The sequence below is a fragment of the Ursus maritimus genome, unplaced genomic scaffold, assembly GCF_017311325.1.
Source record: "Ursus maritimus isolate PB19 unplaced genomic scaffold, ASM1731132v1 scaffold_29, whole genome shotgun sequence".
Lineage (NCBI taxonomy): Eukaryota > Metazoa > Chordata > Mammalia > Carnivora > Ursidae > Ursus > Ursus maritimus.
The window spans coordinates 6090682-6110286 of record NW_024425452.1 but is presented as its reverse complement, the minus strand read 5'-3'; the positions used below and the strand labels follow the sequence as shown (position 1 = coordinate 6110286).

The 19605-nt window shown below is 43.1% G+C and overlaps 1 protein-coding gene across 1 annotated transcript in view; it reads left to right on the top strand.

Annotated features, from left to right (window-relative positions):
- ADGRF1 (adhesion G protein-coupled receptor F1) overlaps nucleotides 1-9918 on the top strand; it is a 32290-nt gene extending 22372 nt beyond the window's left edge. Inside the window, exons 13-14 of the mRNA XM_040643564.1 lie at nucleotides 8241-8307; nucleotides 9707-9918. Coding sequence (XP_040499498.1) covers nucleotides 8241-8307; nucleotides 9707-9780 — 141 coding nt within the window. The 3' untranslated portion in view covers nucleotides 9781-9918. The remainder of the gene's footprint in view (nucleotides 1-8240; nucleotides 8308-9706) is intronic.
- The last annotated feature ends 9687 nt before the right edge of the window (nucleotides 9919-19605 follow it).

The window sequence follows — 19605 nt, the reverse complement described above, 5'->3', positions numbered from 1 at the left end:
TGTTTTATTATGTTAGTCACCATACAGTACATCACTAGTTTTTGATGTAGTGTTCCATGATTCATTGTTTGCGTATAACACCCAGTGCACCATGCAATACGTGCCCTCCTTAATACGCATCACCAGTCTATCCCATTCCCCCACCCCCCTCCCCTCTGAAGCCCTCAGTTTGTTTCCCAGAGTCCATAGTCTCTCGTGGTTTGTCTTCCCCTCTGATGTCCCCGCCTTCTTTTTTCCCATCCTTCTCCTAATGTCCTCCATGCTATTCCTTATGTTCCACATATAAGTGAAACTATATGATAATTGTCTTTTTTTCTTAATTTATTTCACTTAGCATAATCCCCTCCAGTTCCATCCACATCGATGCAAATGGTGGATTCATCCTTTCTGATGGCTGAGTAACATTCCATTGTACATATGGACCACATCTTCTTTGTCCATTCGTCTCTTGAAGGGCATTTCAGCTCCTTCCACAGTTTGGCTATTGTGTACATTGCTGCTATAAACATTGGGGTGCATGTGCCCCTTCTTTTCACTGCATCTGTATCTTTGGGGTAAATACCTAGTAGTGCAATTGCTGGGTCATAGGGTACTTCTATTTTTAACATCTCAAGTACCTCCACACTGTTTTCCAGAGTGGCTGTACCAGCTTGCATTCCCACCAATAGTGTAAGAGGGTTCCCCTTTCTCCACATCCTTGCCAACATTTGTTTCTTGCCTTGTTAATTTTTGCCATTCTAACTGGTATAAGGTAGTATCTCAATGTGGTTTTGATATGAATTTCCCTGATGGCTAATGACGTTGAACATGTTTTCATGTGTCTGTTGGCCATTTATATGTCTTTGGAGAAGTTCACGTCTTCTGCCCATTTTTTGACTTGATTATTTGTTTTTTGGGTTTTAAGTTTGAGAAGTTCTTTATAGATCTTGGATACCAGCCCTTTATCTGTAGTGTCATTTGGAAATATCTTCTCCCATTCCATGGATTGCCTCTTTGTTTTGTTAACTGTTTCCTTTGCTGTGTAGAAGCTTTTTATCTTGATGAAGTCCCAAAAGTTCATTTTCGCTTTTGTTTCCCTTGCCTTTGGAGATGTGTCTTGAAAGAAGTTGCTGTGGTTGATGTCAAAGAGGTTACTGCCAATGTTCTCCTCTAGGATTCTGATGGATTCCTGTTCTCACATTGAGGTCTTTCATCCATTTAGAGTTTATCTTTGTGTATGGTGTGAGAGAATGGTCGAGTTTCACTCTTCTATATAGCTGTCCAATTTTCCCAGCACCATTTATTGAAGAGACTGTCTTTTTTCCGTTGGATATTTTTTCCTGATTTGTCAAAGATTAGTTGGCCATAGAGTTGAGGGTCCATATCTGGGCTGTCTGCTCTGTTCCATTGATCTGTGTCTGTTTTTGTGTCAGACACCATGCTGTCTTGGTGATCACAGCTTTCTGGAATAGCTTAAAATCAGGCAATGTGATACCCCAGCTTTGTATTTCTTTTTTTCAACATTTCCTTGGAGATTCGGGGTCTTTTCTGGTTCCATACAAATTTTAGGATTGTTTGTTTCAGCTCTCTGAAAAATGCCATTGGTATTTTGATGGAGATGATGTTGAAGTGTAGATTGCTCTGGCAGCATAGACATTTTAACAATGTTTATTCTTCCAGTCCATAAGCATAGAATATTTTTCCATCTTTTTAGTCTTCTTCAATTTCTTTCATAAGTGTTCTGTAGTTTCTAGAGTATAGATCCTTTACCTCTTTGGTTAGGTTTATTCCTAGGTATCTTATGGTTTTTGGTGCTGTTGTAAATGGAATCGATTCCCTAATTTCTCTTTCTACAGTTACATTGTCAGTGCATAGAAAAGCAGCTGGTTTCTGTGCATTGATTTTGTATCCTGCCACGTTACTGAATTGCTGTATGTGTTCTAGTAATTTGAGGGTGGAGTCTTTTGGGTTTTCCACATAAAGTGTCATGTCATCTGTGAAGAGAGAGATTTTGACTTCTTCTTTGCCAATTTGAATACCTTTTATTTCTTTTTGTTGTCTGATTGCTGAGGCTAGGAATTCTAGTACTACATTGAACAATAGTGGCAAGAGTGGGCATCCTTGTCATGTTCCTGATCTCAAGGGAAATGCTCTCAGCTTTTCCCATTGAGAATGATATTCTCTGTGGACTTTTCAGAGACAGTTTTTATGAATTTGATCTCTCTATCCCTACACTGTGAAGAGTTTTAATCAGGAAAGAATGCTGTATTTTGTCAAATGCTTTTCTGCGTCAGTTGAGAGGATCATATGGTTCTTGTCTCTTCTCTTATTAATGTGTTCTATCACACTGATTGATTTGTGAATGTCGAACGACCCTTGTATCCCAGGAATACATCCCACCTGGTCAAGATGGATAATTCTTTTAATGTACTTTTAATGTAAGATCCTGTCAGCTAGGATCTTGTTGAGAATTTTTGCATCCATATTCATCAGGGATATTGGTCTGTAATTCTCCTTTTTGATGGGATCTTTGCCTCGTTTTGGGATCAAGGTAATACTGGCCTCATAGAACGAGTTTGGAAGTTTTCCTTCTGTTTCTATTTTTTAAAACAGCTTCAGAAGAATAGGTATTATTTCTTCTTTAACTGTTTGGTAGAAATCTCCTGGGAATCCATCAAACAAATTCTTGACTCTTGTTTTTGGGAGTTTTTGATCACTGTTTCAATTTCGTTTCTGGTTACTGGTCTATTCAGATTGTCAATTTCTTCCTGTTTCAGTCTTGGTAGTTTATAGGTTTCCAGGAAGGCATCTGTTTCTTCCAGGTTGTTTAATTTACTGGCATATCGTTGTTGATAATAATTTCTAATAATTGCTTCTATTTCCTTGGTGTTAGTTGTCATCTCTCCCCTTTCATTCATAATTTTATTAATCTGTGTCCTTTCTCTTTTCTTTTGGCTAAGTCTGACCAGTGGTTTATCGATCTTATTAATTCTTTCAAAGAACCAGCTTCTAGTTTCGTTGATCTGCTCTAATGTATTTCTGGTTTCTAATTCATTGATCTCTGCTTTAAACTTTATTATTTCTCTTCTGCTTGGCTTAGGCTTTATTTGTTATTCTTTCTCCAGTTTTTTAAGGTGTAAAGTTAGTTTGTGTATTTGGGATTTTTTCTATTTTTTTGAGTGAGGCTAGAATGTGTATGTATTTCCCCCTTAGGATCACCTTGCTGTATCCCATAGGTTTTGGACTGATGTGTTTTCATCCTCATTGGTTTCCGTGAATTGTTTAAGTTCTTCTTTAATTTCCTGGTTGACCCAAACATTCTTAAGCAGGATGGTCTTTAGCTTCCAAGTGTTTGAATTCCTTCCAAATTTTTTCTTGTGATTGAGTTCCAGTTTCAAAGTATTGTGGTCTGAGAATATGCAGGGAATAATCTCAATCTTTTGGTATCAGTTGAGACCTGATTTGTGACGCAGTATGTGGTCTATTCTGGAGAAAGTTCCATGTGCATTAGAAAAGAAGGAGTATTCTATTGTTTAAAGGTGGAATGTTCTATATATATATTTATGAAATCCATCTGGTGCAGTGTGTCATTCAAAGCTCTTTTTTCTTTGTCGATCTTCTGCTTAGGTGATTTGTCTATTGCTGAGAGTGGAGTGTTGAGGTCTCCTACTATTAAAGTATTATTAATATGTTTCTTTATTTTGGCTAATAGTTGGCTTATGTAGTTGGCTGCTCCCATGTTGGGGGCATAGATATTTACAATCGTTAGAGCTTCTTGTTGGACAGACCTTTTAAGAATGGTATAGTGTTCTTCTGTATCTCTTACTACAGTCTTTAGCTTAAAATCTAATTTGTCTGATACGAGAATTGCTATCCCAGGTTTCTTTTCAGGTCCGTTGGCATGAAAAATTGTTCTCCATCCCCTCACTTTCACTCTGGATGTATCTTGAGGTTCAAAATGAGTCTCTTGTAGATAGCATAAGGATGGGTCATGTCTTTTTATCCAATCTGCAACCCTGTGCCATTTCATGGGAACATTTAGGCTGTTCATGTTGAGAGTGATCATTGAAAGATATGATTTTAGTGCCATCATGTTGCCTGGGAAGTCCTTGTTTCCATAGATTGTTTCTGTAAATCTCTGGTCTATATTACTCTTGGGGTCTTTCTTCTTTTACAGAACCCCCTTAATATTTCTTGCAGAGCCAGCTTGGTGATCACATATTCTTTCAGTTTCTGCCGATCTTGGAAGCTCCTTGTCTCTCCATCCATCCTGAATGACAGCCTTGCTGGATACAGTATCCATGGCTGCATGTCCTTCTCATTTAGTACCCTGAATATGTTTTGCCAGCCCTTTCTGGCTTGCCAGGTCTCCGTGGACAGGTCTGATATTCTTCTGTTGTTCCTTCCTCTGTACATAAGAAATCTCTTCCCCCTATCTGCTTTCAAGATTGTTTCCTTGGAGCTAAGATTTGTGAATTGCATTATTATATGTCTGGGCCTCAGTCTATTTTCATTGATCTTGGAAGGGGTTCTCTCTGCCTCTTGGACAGGAATGCTTGTTTCCTTCTCCAGATTAAGAAAGTTCTCAGCTATGATTTGCTCAAATATATCTTCTAGACCTCTCTCTCTCTCCATCTGCTCAGGGATCCCAATAATTCTGACACTGGAACATTTCATGGCATCATTAACTTCTCTGTTTTATCTCTTGGGCTTTAATCTGTTTTTCTCAGGCCTCCTTGGTTTCCTTCTTTTCTATCATCTTATCTTCTAGCTCACTAATTCATTCTTCTGCCTTATTTACCCTGGCAGAGTATCCAGTTTAGACTGCATTTCATTCATAACATGTTCAAGTTCAGCATGATTAGATCTCATTTCTGCCCTTAGAGATTCTATATTGTTGCTAATATTTTTCTCAAGCCTAGATATTGACTTCATAATTGTTCCTCTGAAGTCTATTTCTGACATCTTGCTTATATCCATATCCATTAGGTCTGCGGCAGAGGCCACAGTCTCTGATTCTTTTATTTGTTGGAGGTTCCTCCTCTTAGTCATTCTGTTGGGGGGTGGTTGAGGGAATGTACAGAGTCCAAAGTATTAACCACAACCCAAGCAAGATGCACCTGTTTTATAGGGACCCTAGGGTTGTCATCCTCTTGTTCTTCCAGCCTGTCTTCTGGGGGAGGGGTCTGCTGTGCTGTTACTGAGGCAACCCTGCTTGGGCAGAGTTGCCCTGCCCCCAGTCAAGGGGTGGGGCTCAGTGAAAACCAGTGTTTTTGGGCTTTTGTCCTCTGGCAGCTTTCCCTGGCGGCTTTCCGCGTCTCTTCTGAGAGTCGGAGCAGAAATGACCGCATCCAGACCTGTCTCAGAACAGAAAGGTCGTGTTCTGCTCTTCACTGAGCTCACCAGGCCACACTGTCTCCATTTTTGTCTGTGCTGCTAAAAACCCACAGCGTCCTGGGTTGTGCACCCCACAGCAGCTCTCCCAGCGGTAGAACCCAGGGCCAGGCACACCTGGGCCCTTTGTGCTTCTAAAACCGTGAGCTGCCCTGGATCCCATCTGGGGGCTGCACTAAAGTCCTTTCGCCCCCATACCAGTTTGCGAATCTGTGCTCAGTCCCCAGCGAGGGATGCTTTTGCGCTCAGGTGTTATGTTACCTTCCCGTCACCAGCTTATGGCGGCCCTCCCCCTTCTGTTTATCTTCCAATATCTGTGCACAGCATCATGGCTCCCCACTTCATACCTCGAGACCATCAGAGATATTCTGTTTGTAGAGATCCAGGTATATATTCTTACATCTCAGGCAGATTTCATGGGTGTTCAGAATGGTTGGGTAGATATCCAGCTAAATTCAGGGGACTGGTTGAAATAGGGTCCCCTACTCCTCCGCCATCTTTTTTATCTTGATTTTCATTTTTTTTCAGCCGTGGACATTAACCGTTGGACTAGTTACTCAAAGTAGAAGTTCTGACTTTCTGTGATTTCGAGTTTATGTCTTGGAGAACTAAAATCTCTTGAACCAGAGAATGTGAAACTAATACATCACTCATTATGCTTAAGAAAAGGAGGGAGCTACAGCCTATGTGACGGCAGTATAGAAAAACCTGTCATTAATAAGTGAGACAGGCGCCCCCCACCCTGCCAGGAAGTGAGCATTTTTCTCATTTGAAAACCAAAGAGAGAAAAACACTCCAAAGTAAATTAAAACAAGAACAAAAGCAAGGCTGCCCCACAGTGTTTTTCCCTCCCTGTTTCTAATGTGAAGTGTTGACGCTTTTCTCTGCATCTCCTGGATTTGCGCTCCCTTCCCCATGTCGTTTTTAAATCAGATGACTTTGTTTTCAGGTTAGGTGGCTCATTTGCTTTAAAATAAATGTATATTTGGCAGAAGAGAAGATGGGTGTTTTTAATTTTCTGAGGGAGTTTGATGTAAATCAGGAACCCAGATTACAGCAGTCGAGGAGAGAGAAGGCGAGGAAGAGATACCTCAGTGGGAATGTTCCTGTCAAGAGACTCGTGAGAGAAAAGAGTGAGGGTGGAAACCAGACACAGACTCGGGACCAGCGGCGACAGTAGAGCTGAGTCACGAGGATGTGAGCAAGTCCATATGCTGGGAGGGATGAGCCAGCAGAGAGTCTTAGAGAGTCTGAAGACAAATGGCGGTTGGGGGCGGGGATGATTGAGGGAAGAAGATTCCTGGAAAGGCAGATGGAGTGGCTGGACTGAAGATGGAAGGATCGGCCTCTTCCCCGGACACAGGAAGCATCAGTCTGATGCACATAGGGCAACATAAGCAGATTGGGTTACAGCGTGAAAGAATTCAGACCTGGGTACCTTTTTGTTTTGTTTTGTTTTGTTTTTCAAGTAGGAGAAAAGGCTATACACTAAGAGATGGAAAAATGGATGGTAAAATAGGGTCTTAAAAGGGTAGTGAAAATTTGGGTTGTTGGCTGAAAAGAATGAAAGAAGCCTACAATGTTCTTCTCAAGGACCATCCCCCCAAGCCACCATGACACTGTGGGGACCCACAGTGTGGTTTCTCTCAAAATCCTCTCTCTGCTGGAGGCTCAGGGCCCCTTCTTGGCCCTTTCATTGTCCCTGGCCAAGTTCTCTGTAACTCTTTACTGAGAAACAGACACTGGTGGCCCCTACAGATTCTCTCTCCAGAGAGAAGAGATTTATTTATTAATGGTTCCAATGACTCAGGTCCTGTTATTTGACCAACAGCTTAGCTTAATGTCTGAAAAGCCTGCTTTTCCCCAGACCATGTGGAGTCCCTGAGCGTGTTGCAATCTAAGTTGTCTCCAAATGGGGCAGGATGCAGTTTTAAATGCAATGATGATGACTGTAGAATTTTTCTTTAGGGCTATCATATTATATGTTTACTGAGTCCTGAATTCTAGAAAATCAATTATTTTGCTTTGGAATTTTTAGACATTTCTCATTACTGTTCCTATGATAATTTTTCCCCCCAAGGCTCAATATGGGGTAACCATTTATATATTTCAGTGAAAATCAGAAGCTATCATTGGGCTGTCCACTGCACATAACAGGAACCTATTTCTCCCATCTTGAGTTAGCTTCCTCATGACATGGACTGTGGCAGGAAATGGAAACTCATTCTTTCCAATATTCCTAGTGTCTACCACATGGCGGTACTCAATAGGAGATGTTAAATTAATGAATAATTCAATTAACGAGTGGACAAAAACACAATTTATCTTAAACGTCTACCTTTCCCCATAAGTACGTTTTTTATTAAATATTTTATTTCCATTAGATAATTCGGTTTTCAAAAACTTGAACTCCATTTAGCCTCTACTCCAGTTACTAAAAGATTATTCATAAAGGGATTTGAATGCTAAGATGAGTGAGAATAAGGCAAAGTATTATTTTGAGACCATTATTGTAGAACTATTGTCTTATTCTCTGTGGGTTCCTCTTCTAGAGATAAATGTGGGAACCAAAGAAATGCAAGCACGGACATGCAAAAGGAAATGCCTTCCTTAAAACTGCTTTCTAGTTTGTTGTCAAAAGTTGTGAGAATAAACAGGAACACAGAATTTACTTAGAAATATGTTCTTAAGCATTTTAAATAGATTAAAGCCAGAGAAAGGGTAAGAAAGGAGTACTCTAATTTCTTGAATAGGGCACCACGTAAGTGAAGCAACGAATTGCTAATGACATTAAGATGTCAGGAAATGCAGAGCGTGACTAAAAGAATACTATTAATGCCCGAATGACTTGTTTTTCTTTGATGCAGCAAGACTCATCAGATATATCTGCCAAACCCAAATTCCCAAAGCTCTTCAACCCATTGCAGCACAAAGGTGAGTTAACAATAAGCCAAAGGTTAACGAAAAGTAAAACGAAGGGCTATTTTTAAATTTATTTTTATTTATTTTGTATTATTTGAGAGAGAGAGAGAGAGCACGCACAAGAGGAGGGGAGGGGCAGAGGGAGAGGGAGAAGCAGACTCCTCGCTGAGCAGGGAGCCCAATGTGGTGCTCAGTCCCAGGACCCTGGGATCATGCCCTGAGCTGAAGCCAGATGCTTAACCAGCTGAACCACCCAGGCGCCCCTGAAGGGCTACTTTTAAAAACCAGTGAGAAGTGCAGGAGTACCAGCTGGCCATGTTTTTGGAGCTCATCTGGCTGGTGCTCAGGGCTGATAGAACAGGGGCAGGAAGTAGATGCTCATGGAGTCCACTATTGTCCCTTTTAATTTCATCACAAATGACAGCCATTTCCTCACTTAGACATTCTGTAAATCGGTGACCTTGATCACTGGGGTCATGGGGTGCAGGAGTTTGGTTAGATGAACATCGATGGTGTCTTGACTGGAGAATCACCCTTCTTGTGCCAGCTGCTGAGCAGTGGGCGTGGGCCAGGTATTTGTGCCCCATCAGACATACCCTTCTCCCTAAAATGTTCCCACCGAGGGAGAAGCCACCACCTGCTATGGGTGTGAAAGCACTATCCCCTTCACCTGTGACATGCATTGTTTTATGTTCATATATTGGCTGTTGCTAAAGTCAAGGATATTCAGCTCTTGTAAGCCTTGCAAATAGTCGCCCAATGCCTGGGGGAGGAGTGGAGCAGGGGGGGTGAAGGAGAGTCACTGCATTACAAGTCAAGCTGAAGTCATCTTTAAGTGTCCGATTTCCTTTTCATGTTGAATTTTGTTGATATCTTTATTAAAGCAGAGAAATGGGTCATTCAGTTTAGATCGTAAGCACAATTATTTGACTTCCAAAGTAAAGTTCAAGGTTCTGAACTTGAAAAGGCACTTCCCTCCCAACATGTTCAACATGCTCGCCTAGAAGCCTTGTATCCTGTTATCACTGTCACCAACCAGCCTCAGTACTTTTTACAATCCTCTTAACCTTTTGGACATTTGTCCCTAATCAGTAAAACGAAAAGCGAAGAGATCACGAAGTTTCCTTCCAGCAATAACATTTTATGATCTCAAATCTACTTTATCTCACTTCCCAACAGTATCTGAAAGATGTGATGCTTCTCTTCTCTAAGGAGAGATGTCTGACACATGCAGCTCTCTTTGGCATTAATGAAATGCTGTCTGTCAACCAACTGCCTTCTGCAGCTTTCCCTACCATCTTCCTGGAACTGGCCAGAGTTGAAAGGAATTGCATAGGCTTGGTTTCGTTTTGGTCTCATGCTTGATTCCAATATAGAAACAATAACTCTTATTCTCTCTTTCCTCTCTTAGGCATTTATACAGTTTCTCATACTGGAGAATCCTCAAACGACATCATGCTAACTCAGTTTTTATCAACTGAATAAGGCTGCGAACCATAAAATCAAGAAAAATTTTTTGGAGCAACTTGACATTTACAGCTAAATGTCAGTGAAAAAATTAGCTCAATCTTAAATGGAATTTTCTGATTTAGGAGTCTGGAATAAAATAATAAGTTTTCAGCAGCTTCCTCACTGCTCTTTGTATCTTCAGTTAAATGGAATGATTTATTTCCATGTGGTTTGATTCAAAGGAATGACTTCATAAATGTAGAAAAGTAGGTTTTATTAGAAATTGCGTCAGTGGTACCAGCTTTTCACTGCCACAGACTGTGATTTCCTTTCTTATAAAATAGCATTATTCATGTGGCATTTCCGGTTATCTGAATTGGAGTAAGAAAACATCATGAAATCACCTTAGATACATTGATGGACCATGTGTACTTTCTATCAAAAAATCACTGGCGATGGGGGCGCCTGGGTGGCGCAGTCGTTAAGCGTCTGCCTTCGGCTCAGGGCCTGATCCCGGCGTTATGGGATCGAGCCCCACATCAGGCTCCTCCGCTACGAGCCTGCTTCTTCCTCTCCCACTCCCCCTGCTTGTGTTCCCTCTCTCACTGGCTGTCTCTATCTCTTCAAAAAAATAAAAATAAAATCTTCAAAAAAAAAATCACTGGCGCAAATTTCCTAGAGAAAGGGCATTCCCCTTCCAAGTTTTTGAGTTGAATTATGTGCTTATTTTTGCCTTTTCGGTTTAGTCACTTAACTTTGAAATTTAATCAGAAATCAAATAAAAAATTCCATTGCAGACAGCTTTGTAGCCATTAGTTAGGAAGGATAACAATCTGATTTCATAGATAATGCAGTCTTTTTCAGTCTACAGGGTGCTTTCATCTGGTCCCCCATCCAGTGAAGTGAGGTGTCCGGGCTGCTCTAAAGCGGAGATGAGGAAACAGATGCTCAGAGAGGCAGAGTGACTTGTGAAGATTGGGAAGCCAGTAAAGGGGTACTGGGGATTTTTAGGACTTTGGTTCCTAGTCCGGTTCTACAGTCCATAAAGGCCTTTGGGAATCACCAGCAATCCTAACAAGGTCAGATATGAGATTCATTACCCCCAGAATTCTCTCCATGTAAGAGGCAAATTGAGCTACTCTAACACGTCCTGGTTTTCTTTGATAACCGCTGTAAGTACTTTCGGGATTCTTTGCATGTATAGCCAGTGCCACTGTTAGATGAGATACAGAACAGCAGGTGGATAGACACCACATGAAGTGACATTTGCTTTCCATACTTTCACCCCTTGGACTCACCTGAGTCTCAACCCTGACTACTGGGCCCAGAAGGATGGAGCCCTTTGATTCATCCCCACTTCCAGAAATCTTAGAAATCCTAGAAATCTGCACAGGTAGTGTTTCAAGCAAGTGTCCACTATTCTAAGTGCTTGCCTACATTAACTCATTTAGTCTTTATGATAAACTTATGAATGGGGAACATTAGCGCCCCCATTTTACAGCTGCAGGTAAAGAAGGCACGAAGAGGTTAAAGAATGTGAGCAGGGTGACATGGATGGTGAATGGCAGTGCCAGGACAGTAGCTGTGGATGTTGAATTATAATGGGAAGTGGGTTATATAAATCAGACTAGAAGGAAATGGCATTGTTTATGTAATTGTAATTAGAATCCTACACTCCTTGGTCTGTAGAATCCTCTAGAGATCTTGCATCATCTAGTTACTATTTTACATGTAACCCTGGTGGCCTGAGTCTCAGCAGCCCGTGATTACAAGATGAAGTCATGTCCACTTTTAATGGCTCTCTATAGTAGCGTGTTAATTCAGACTGCCATAACAAAGTACCACCAACTGGATGGTTTAAACAACAGAAATTCATTTTATCACAGTTCGGAGGATAAGACACCCAAGGTCAAGCTGTCTTTAGGGTTATTTTCTGAGACCACGCTTTCTGCTCACAGACAGCCACCTTCTTGCTGTGTGCTCACACGGTCTCTTCTCTGTGTGTATGTAAATAGAGGTCTCTGGTGTCTCTTCTTCTTCTTCTAAGAACACCAGCCCTGCCAGAGGAGGACCCCCCCCCCGATCTCCTCATGGAACATTAATTGGTTCCTAAATGGCCTTATCTCCAAATACAGGCACATGGGAGTTTAGGGCTTCAATGTATGAACTTTGCCGAGACACAGCTCAGTCCATAACAAGTAGCTAGAGTAATTTGCCTATTTAATTGAAATTAGGTTTTTTCAACATGCTCTCCCAGTTATTTCTTGACGTCCCCAAGGGAATGGTGAAGGACAACCTCACAGGGTCACCGCATATGGCTTCACAGGCTGTGTACTGAAGAAGGTGTCATTCTCATACCTGCACTATTAATGGTGTTACTGAAAGTGGTCTAGGCCATAATCTGCACAGTCGTTTGTGGTAACTCTGACTAGGTCCACCCACTTTGGCCTCCCTTTCTTGTTCTGCCTCTCACACATTCACAGTTGCTGCTTATAGAAGCTCTTTGGTGAGTTCACAACCCCACACCTCTCTCTGATGGCCATGCCAATGGCCATGCCAAGAGTTCTGATCCTAGATGTCTCTACGGCTCCCGACGCTCATGGCGTAAGAGTGGCTCAGGGTAGCTTCCTCCCAGTTTCTGCCTCACTTTGCCTGGTTACACCCACAGTCAACAGTTCGGTCTTTCAGGCTAGACAGGTCAGATGTGAGTGCCAGCACTTAGTGAAGAGCAAGGCCACGGAGGTCAAACTCCTGGCTGTACAGTTCCTGTTCCACACTCTTTCACTGTTTTCCTACTGACAAGAGAGGAGATGTGGATGTTCATGATGGCCATTTGGAGTCACTGATGGAGGATGTGAATTTGTGCCAACCATTTGGTACGCAAGCCAGGCTCTCTACCACAACAGGTCCTACTCAGGGTGGTGCACCTGAATTCAGTCCCAGGGACACATTGACCATTCAGTAGGCATATTCTAGTAGGACAGAGAACAGATTTCTGAATGGGCCACTTTGAGAGCTACAAGTATCTGTTGGCCTCCCGACATGAATAACCTTCATAATGTTCAAATAAAGAGAGCAACGGGGAACTTCTGGTTAGTGGTGGCAGATTAAATAGGCATTCATACAGCAAACGAAAATATGAGGTTCCATGTGGCACCAAGATGTAGCACACGTGAAATACTAAAGTGAGATGTTCAAAGAAAATAACGAGGGACCAGTAGATGGTCTCAAACTCCACAGAGGTATACAAATCAAAAGAGAAATTTTTGAGCATTTCCTTGGAGAAAGCTACTCCATGAACCTCCTCATCTCTCCAAAAGGTGAGAGAAGAGATGCTTGTCCCTTGACCTCAAACCTAAGGAAAGATTTCTCAGCTTTCTATTAGATCACACAGCTGACCGGGAGGAGAGAAGAGGGGTTCTGATTCTTGCCTGAAGCTGTGGCCGCAGCTCTGGTAGTGGGGCCCTAAATGGTCTCTGCATTGAGACCAGCCTCCACGCCTAGGGTCTGGCAGGGTGAAGCATGTCTGTGTGCTTCCCGTACACGTGGTACATGGTGAGACAGGCAAGCAAGAGATGGCCAATGTGGGTTTGTCTTGGGTACTGTGTGATAGGACTACCCAAAGTGGGGAGGAAGAGCAGCAAGAAGCTGGAGAGGAAGCCAGATTAGGGGATGAGGAAGGAGTCACATGTGAGCACCTGGAATACAGATGAATTTGCACGAGGTAAAGAAATTACATGTGAGAGAGGTCAGGGATATGGAATTTATGGAGTTCCTGAGTGCACCTCCCCTTATTATCCAGAGAGACCTGAGTCCATGTAAAGGCAACGCCATCTTGTAATACAAACTTCTCTTCCCTGGGCTTGAGGGAAAGGAGGTCAGAAACCTCAGTGCTCACGATGGGCTGGAAGGAGAATAAGAAAGACTAAGCAAAAATGTCCCTCAGCACAGATGTGCCAGTGCAAGCAGCTATCACAAAGCAGGACTCAGTTGGGGGAGAAGAGAAATTTAATGCCAAATGATTTGTAGTTATTACTGTCACAGCGGAGTGGGCATCCTAATCACCGAACTGAGAGCGTGGTAGCTATTGAAAGTGACCACAGCGCTGCTGTTGCTGGAGCATGTTGGAGTAATATCTGGAACGTATCCGGTGGGAAGGAAAAGCTTTCCCCACTGAATGAATTTTATAAGGATGATGAAAGACAAAAAAAAAAAAAATGCGTTTGACCACGTCATATGCCGTGTTTGTCTAACCCATTGATTACATACAACATTCATCTCAGCTCCTTACCCAAATGCTACTAAAAACAATAAAAGAGTCAGAAAGAGTAAGACATTGTAATAGTTGTTATTGCTGAATTAAAAAAAATTGCTACACACTTAGGAGCTTAAAACAATATATACACATTTATTATCTCATAGTTTCAATGGACCGGGAGTCCGGGTGCAGCTAACTTGGGTGTTCTGCTCAGGGTCTCACAAGACTGTAATCATGGGCTGCATTTTCAACGAGGGGCTTGACTGGGGAATTCCAATTTCAGGTTGTTGACAGAATTCATTTCCTTGTAGTTGTGGGAATGAGAACCTTGACTTTTTGCTGGCTGTTGGCCAGAGGCTACCCTGAGACCCTAGAGGCCATCTTTACTTCCCTGCCGCATGGGATTCTCCAATGTGGCCACGTACGCCCTTAAGTCTGCAAGAAGAGTCTCTTACTCCAGTCTGCTTTTAAGACAGAATATGACAGGAGGTAATCAGGGGAGTGACATCACATATTTTGACCATATTCTATTGTCAAGTAGTCACGGGTCCTGGCCACACTCAAGGGGAAGATAGGGGAAAATAGACCCACACTTATGTTTGTGCCCCTCCAAATTTATGTGTTACTACCTAACCCCCCAGCTGATAGTAGTAGGAAGTGGGACCCTTGGGAAGTATTTGGGTCATGAGGGTGGGATCTTTGAAATGGGATTAGAGCTTTTTTTTTTTTTTAAGATTTTATTTATTTGAGAGAGAGAGCATGAGCAGGGGGAGGGGCAAAGGGAGAGGAAGAAGCAGATTTCCCGCCGAGCAGGGAGACTGAGGCAGGGCTATCCATCCCAAGACCATGGGATCATGACCTGAGCCAGCCTAAGAAGATGCTTAACCAACTGAGGCACCCAGGTGCCCCGGGACTAGTGCTCTTACAAAAGACGCCACAGAGCTCCCTAGCCCCTTCCATCAAGTGTGGACAAAGCCCGAAGTTGGCAGTCTGCATCTCAGAAGAGGGCCTTTGCCAGAACCTGACAATACTGGCGTCCTGATCTTGGACTTACAGCCTTCAGAACTATGGGAAATAAGTGTGTGTTTATAAGGCATTCAGGCGGCTGAACCAGCTAAGACAGCATCATTGTGAAATTTCAGGGCACAGAAGAAAAAAAGATCGAAACATTTTTAGAGGGGAAAAAAAAAAGGCTTCATGTAAAAGGTCAGAATCAGAATATTATCGAACTCTTCCCAGTTCCATTGTCAGCTAGATAACAGGGGAGAATGGTTTCAAAATATTGAGAAAAAGTTATTGCAACCCAGAAATAATTAAGTGCAAGGAAGAAAGAAGATCTCTTCAGACATAGAAATTCTCCATAAAATTTCCTGCAATTCTTCCTTTCCCAAAAGCTATTGGGAAATACACTATACCAAATGTGGCAATAAACCAGAAGAAAAAGACTTGGGACCCCAGAAACGAAAGGTGCAAAGGTGCATTGGAAGAGAGAGCAGGGGGAGCATCCAGGGTGGGGGTAAAAGGAGTTGCTACCTGGACAACGGCTCGGGGCGGATCCAGGCTGGATGTGAAGGGAGATTGCTCAAGGGGGTGAAGATAATAGGACACTTTTTTTTTTAAGATTTTATTTATTTATTCGACAGAGATAGAGACAGCCAGCGAGAGAGGGAACACAAGCAGGGGGAGTGGGAGAGGAAGAAGCAGGCTCATAGCGGAGGAGCCTGATGTGGGGCTCGATCCCATAACGCCGGGATCACGCCCTGAGCCGAAGGCAGAAGCTTAACCGCTGTGCCACCCAGGCGCCCCAGATAATAGGACACCTACTAGATCCGAGTGTTATTTAGAAGAGATTTACATACCTGGGGATGGGTTGGGATGAGTTTTGATGAGAACACAGAAATCCGAACAAGTGAAAAAGAAAAAAAAAAGCAAGTGTTACATCTAACAGAAACAAAATGTGCAGAAAAGAAAAAGTAATTAAACCTACTACCCAGCTCAACTATGAATAGAGTATACAGGATACCAATCATGCAAAGTGATTTTTTTATACCCGAGATAATAACAATATAAATGTTTGGGAAGGTGGAGAATAAGATGTCTATTTGGGGGGACAGCAGAAGAGATCTAAATCTTCTTGCCTTGTGTTTGGAAATCAATAAAACTGAGAAACCAAGAAGCAACCTATAATCATGATACTTAGAAATATGGAAATAACTATCACAAGAATGAGCTAAAACAGTTAACAGAGATTTTCTCTGAGAAGCAGGAATTATAGTTTTTTGAGTCTTATCCACGTAACCATGGTTAAATATAAATAAATGTGTATGAGTGTGTGTGTTTAAATTGGAGAGGGCATGGGCTCTCTTAAAGTTGGAAGTCCCCTTGATTCATTTCCTTGAACTCAGAGGCCCCAGGGCTGTCCAAGCTCATGTGGGTTTGGCTAGCTACTCCGGGTCTTTGAGATGCCTATGAGACCTCCAATTTGAGATGTCAAGTTGGCCACTGTGTATACTAGTCTATTGGGCTAAAGATGGTGCTTAAAGCTATGGGACCAGATGAAATAACCTAGTGAGTACAGTGCAGAAGTGAGGAGGTCCAAGCACTGAGCCTGGGCATCTCATCGTCTAGAGGTAGGGAGAAGAGGAAGACCTAGGAAAGGGGAATGAGAAGGAGCAGCCTGTTAAGTAGGGGGGAAACCAGGAGAACGTGCCATCCCAGGAGCTAAGAAAAGACTATGGACTCTGGGAAACAAACTGAGGGCTTCAGAGGGAAGGGGAGTGGGGGATTGGGCTAGGCTGGTGATGGGTATCAAGGAGGGCACATATTGCATGGTGCACTGGGTGTTATACGCAAACAATGAATCATGGAACACTACATCAAAAACTTAGGATGTACTGTATGGTGACTAACATAACAATAAAAAATCATAAAAAAAAGAAAAAGAAAAGCATTTCAAGAGAGATTTCAAGGATTCAAGAGTCAAGGAAGATAAAGACCCCGACTTGCTCATTCCCATCTTATTTTCTCCAAATTTTTCCTGTTGCTTTCAGAACAAATAAAGGGGCTGAGGAATAGTCATTCTGGAGCACCTAGAAGGTTTTTCACACTGATGCAGATTTTGGCAAGATGCCCAAATCTGTGTCCTTTCAAGTGATTCTTAAGTGGAAAGACAATTTGTCTTTTGTGAAGAAGGCAGCGGGGCTGTGTTGTACTTGCCTATATCAAACTTCAGGGGGCGGACTCTGACCAAGAAATAATCCCGGACAAATTGCTCAAAGCTTAAACACACCTGACATGCTCTCTGGCATCTGGGGGAATAAAAGGCGTTTTAATCCAACTGCCCTAATTAGGAACGATTTGCAGTGTTTCTGCTGTGTTTCGTACAGTAAAAGAGATTAGGGAGCTAAGAACATAATAGCTCTGTTTCGACACGGCAAACAATACCTCCATTTCCTGGGTTCATGCCCGAGGGCGCTGGTGAATAGTGAAGGCTGCCTGCTTCTCGGCCAAGCAGGAATTAGCCACGGTGGGCTCGAGATTTCTACCTGCTAGGAAGGCCATGTTTTATTTAAATTTGGGCTGCATCAATGGGATATCCTTGGGTGCTTTGGGCAAATATAGAGTTAATTCAAGCACATGGTACAAAATAGATTGGGAATGTTCTGGATTTTTTTGGATTCCTCTCTTCCTTTGGGAGGAAGTCATTTAGTAAATTCTGTAGCTTTGTCAGATACGAGCCACACACTCCCTGACTGAGTTATCTACTCTTTTCAGGTTCCATTTTGTACCCAACGTCTTAGGGGTAGAGGGGACAAAATAACAGCAATATCAAACTGCTGTATTTAGAGCTGGAATTTACTCAGCCCTCGGAGCTTCCTCAGGAAGGATCGGGTGGCTGGCAGGGCACTCCTCGGCCCTCAGCTTAGCGCCAGCGTTCGCCTTAGCACTCGGTGGGATATGAAGGAAGGGTGGAAGAGAGAGCAGAAACTATCGAGCCTTCGATATCCCTGTTTCTGTGCTACACGCAGCATAGATGACTTCCTTAGATCCTCAAAACCACACAGCAAGTTATATATCATTTTCCCCTCTGTAGAAGGAAGTAGGGGCTCAGGGTTTGGGTAACCTGCCTGTGGTGAGAACACGGGGACAGTAGATTCTGCTCCAAGGTGCCCTACTCTGCCTCACTTCCTTTGTTCAGAAAACCTCTCGGCCTCCGTCCACACAAGCAGCAATGGCACCTGATAGTTTATGAACAGAGATTTACCCCTTTGGGATAAATATTGGGCCCCCGAGGCTCTCTTTTAAAAGGATACCGTGGTACCAAGGTACCATGATGCTATTTTTCCAGATACTTGACTCCAGATTCTTCTGATCACTTGAGCCAAGTTGGGGGAAGGGCTGGGACTTGAGAAACAACCAAAACCATAAGCGATGGGGGAAGAGTCCCCTGTTCACAGATGACAACGAATTTTCCCAGAATGGGTCTACGTTTCACCTGGCTTGATGCCAAACAACTGTGCTAGTTACATTTTCTTGATGGTGTCCTGGGGCGAACGTGGAGGGTTGTCTCTGGGAAGGGGTCCTTGTGAGGCCTAGCCTCCAGTTGCCTTGGGCATTTCTCCGAGCTTCAGTTTCCCATCAGTAAAACCACAGAGCTGCTTTCATTAGATAAGCTTAGAGAACCCTGCCAGTCCGGCCTCTCTCTGATTCTGTGTCTCTTCATAGGTCACACGCCGAGAGAAGAGAAATTTATCACCAAAGAGTACCAGCCCAAGTGGGTTTGGCAGGACCTTATCTTGCTGGGTAGGAATCATAGATAAAGCATTGCCAACAGCTACATTTATGCCAACCAGATGGAGGCAACACCCCTTTGGAATTCTGACCTGATGCTTCAAACCAGAGCAGGGGAGCGCCCCAGTGTGATGTGTTGCCAAGGGACACATTGCTTTTGTGGATAAGGTTTCCTGGTTCTTAGATGTCAGCCTTGTCCCCCAACAGGGCATGAGCAGGGCAGCTGTGAATTCCATGACAATGTGCTTTTGGGCACGGCCAAGGACAACTCTCTGAGGCATGAGAGCTTCGCGGGCCCTGGCGATAATGTGGGTTTGTTTCCCCGAAGTTGCGTGGGTCCGGGAGCCAGTACCACCTGTCCTCTGCTTCACTTGATCGTGGGCAATGTTATGTGGCCTTCCTCCCCATCAATTTTAAAAAGGAATAAAAATCAAGTTGCATTTACAGAATCATTTCCAGAACTTACATCAACAATTGTGTGCACGTTGAAGTCTGCCATGGCAGGAAGTGCCCAAGCCCTGCTTTCTCTCACACCAGAGCAGTCATTCTCCAAGCATCAGCATGACCAGGAGTTTGTTAGACATGCCACCCCCAACCTCCTAAAGCACTCTGGAGTGGGGCGCAGGGCCTTCTGTTTTGACAAGCCCGCAGGTGACTCTGATGCACATGCAGATTTGGGAACCACTGGCTTCGAGAACTCAGAGAGGGAATGTTCCAGACTGAGGCTGGAGATTAGCATTCTCAGACTCTGGAACCTCCCCTTATGTGGGAGTGTAGGTCATGAGAATGAGGATTTTTTTTTTTTTTCCAGT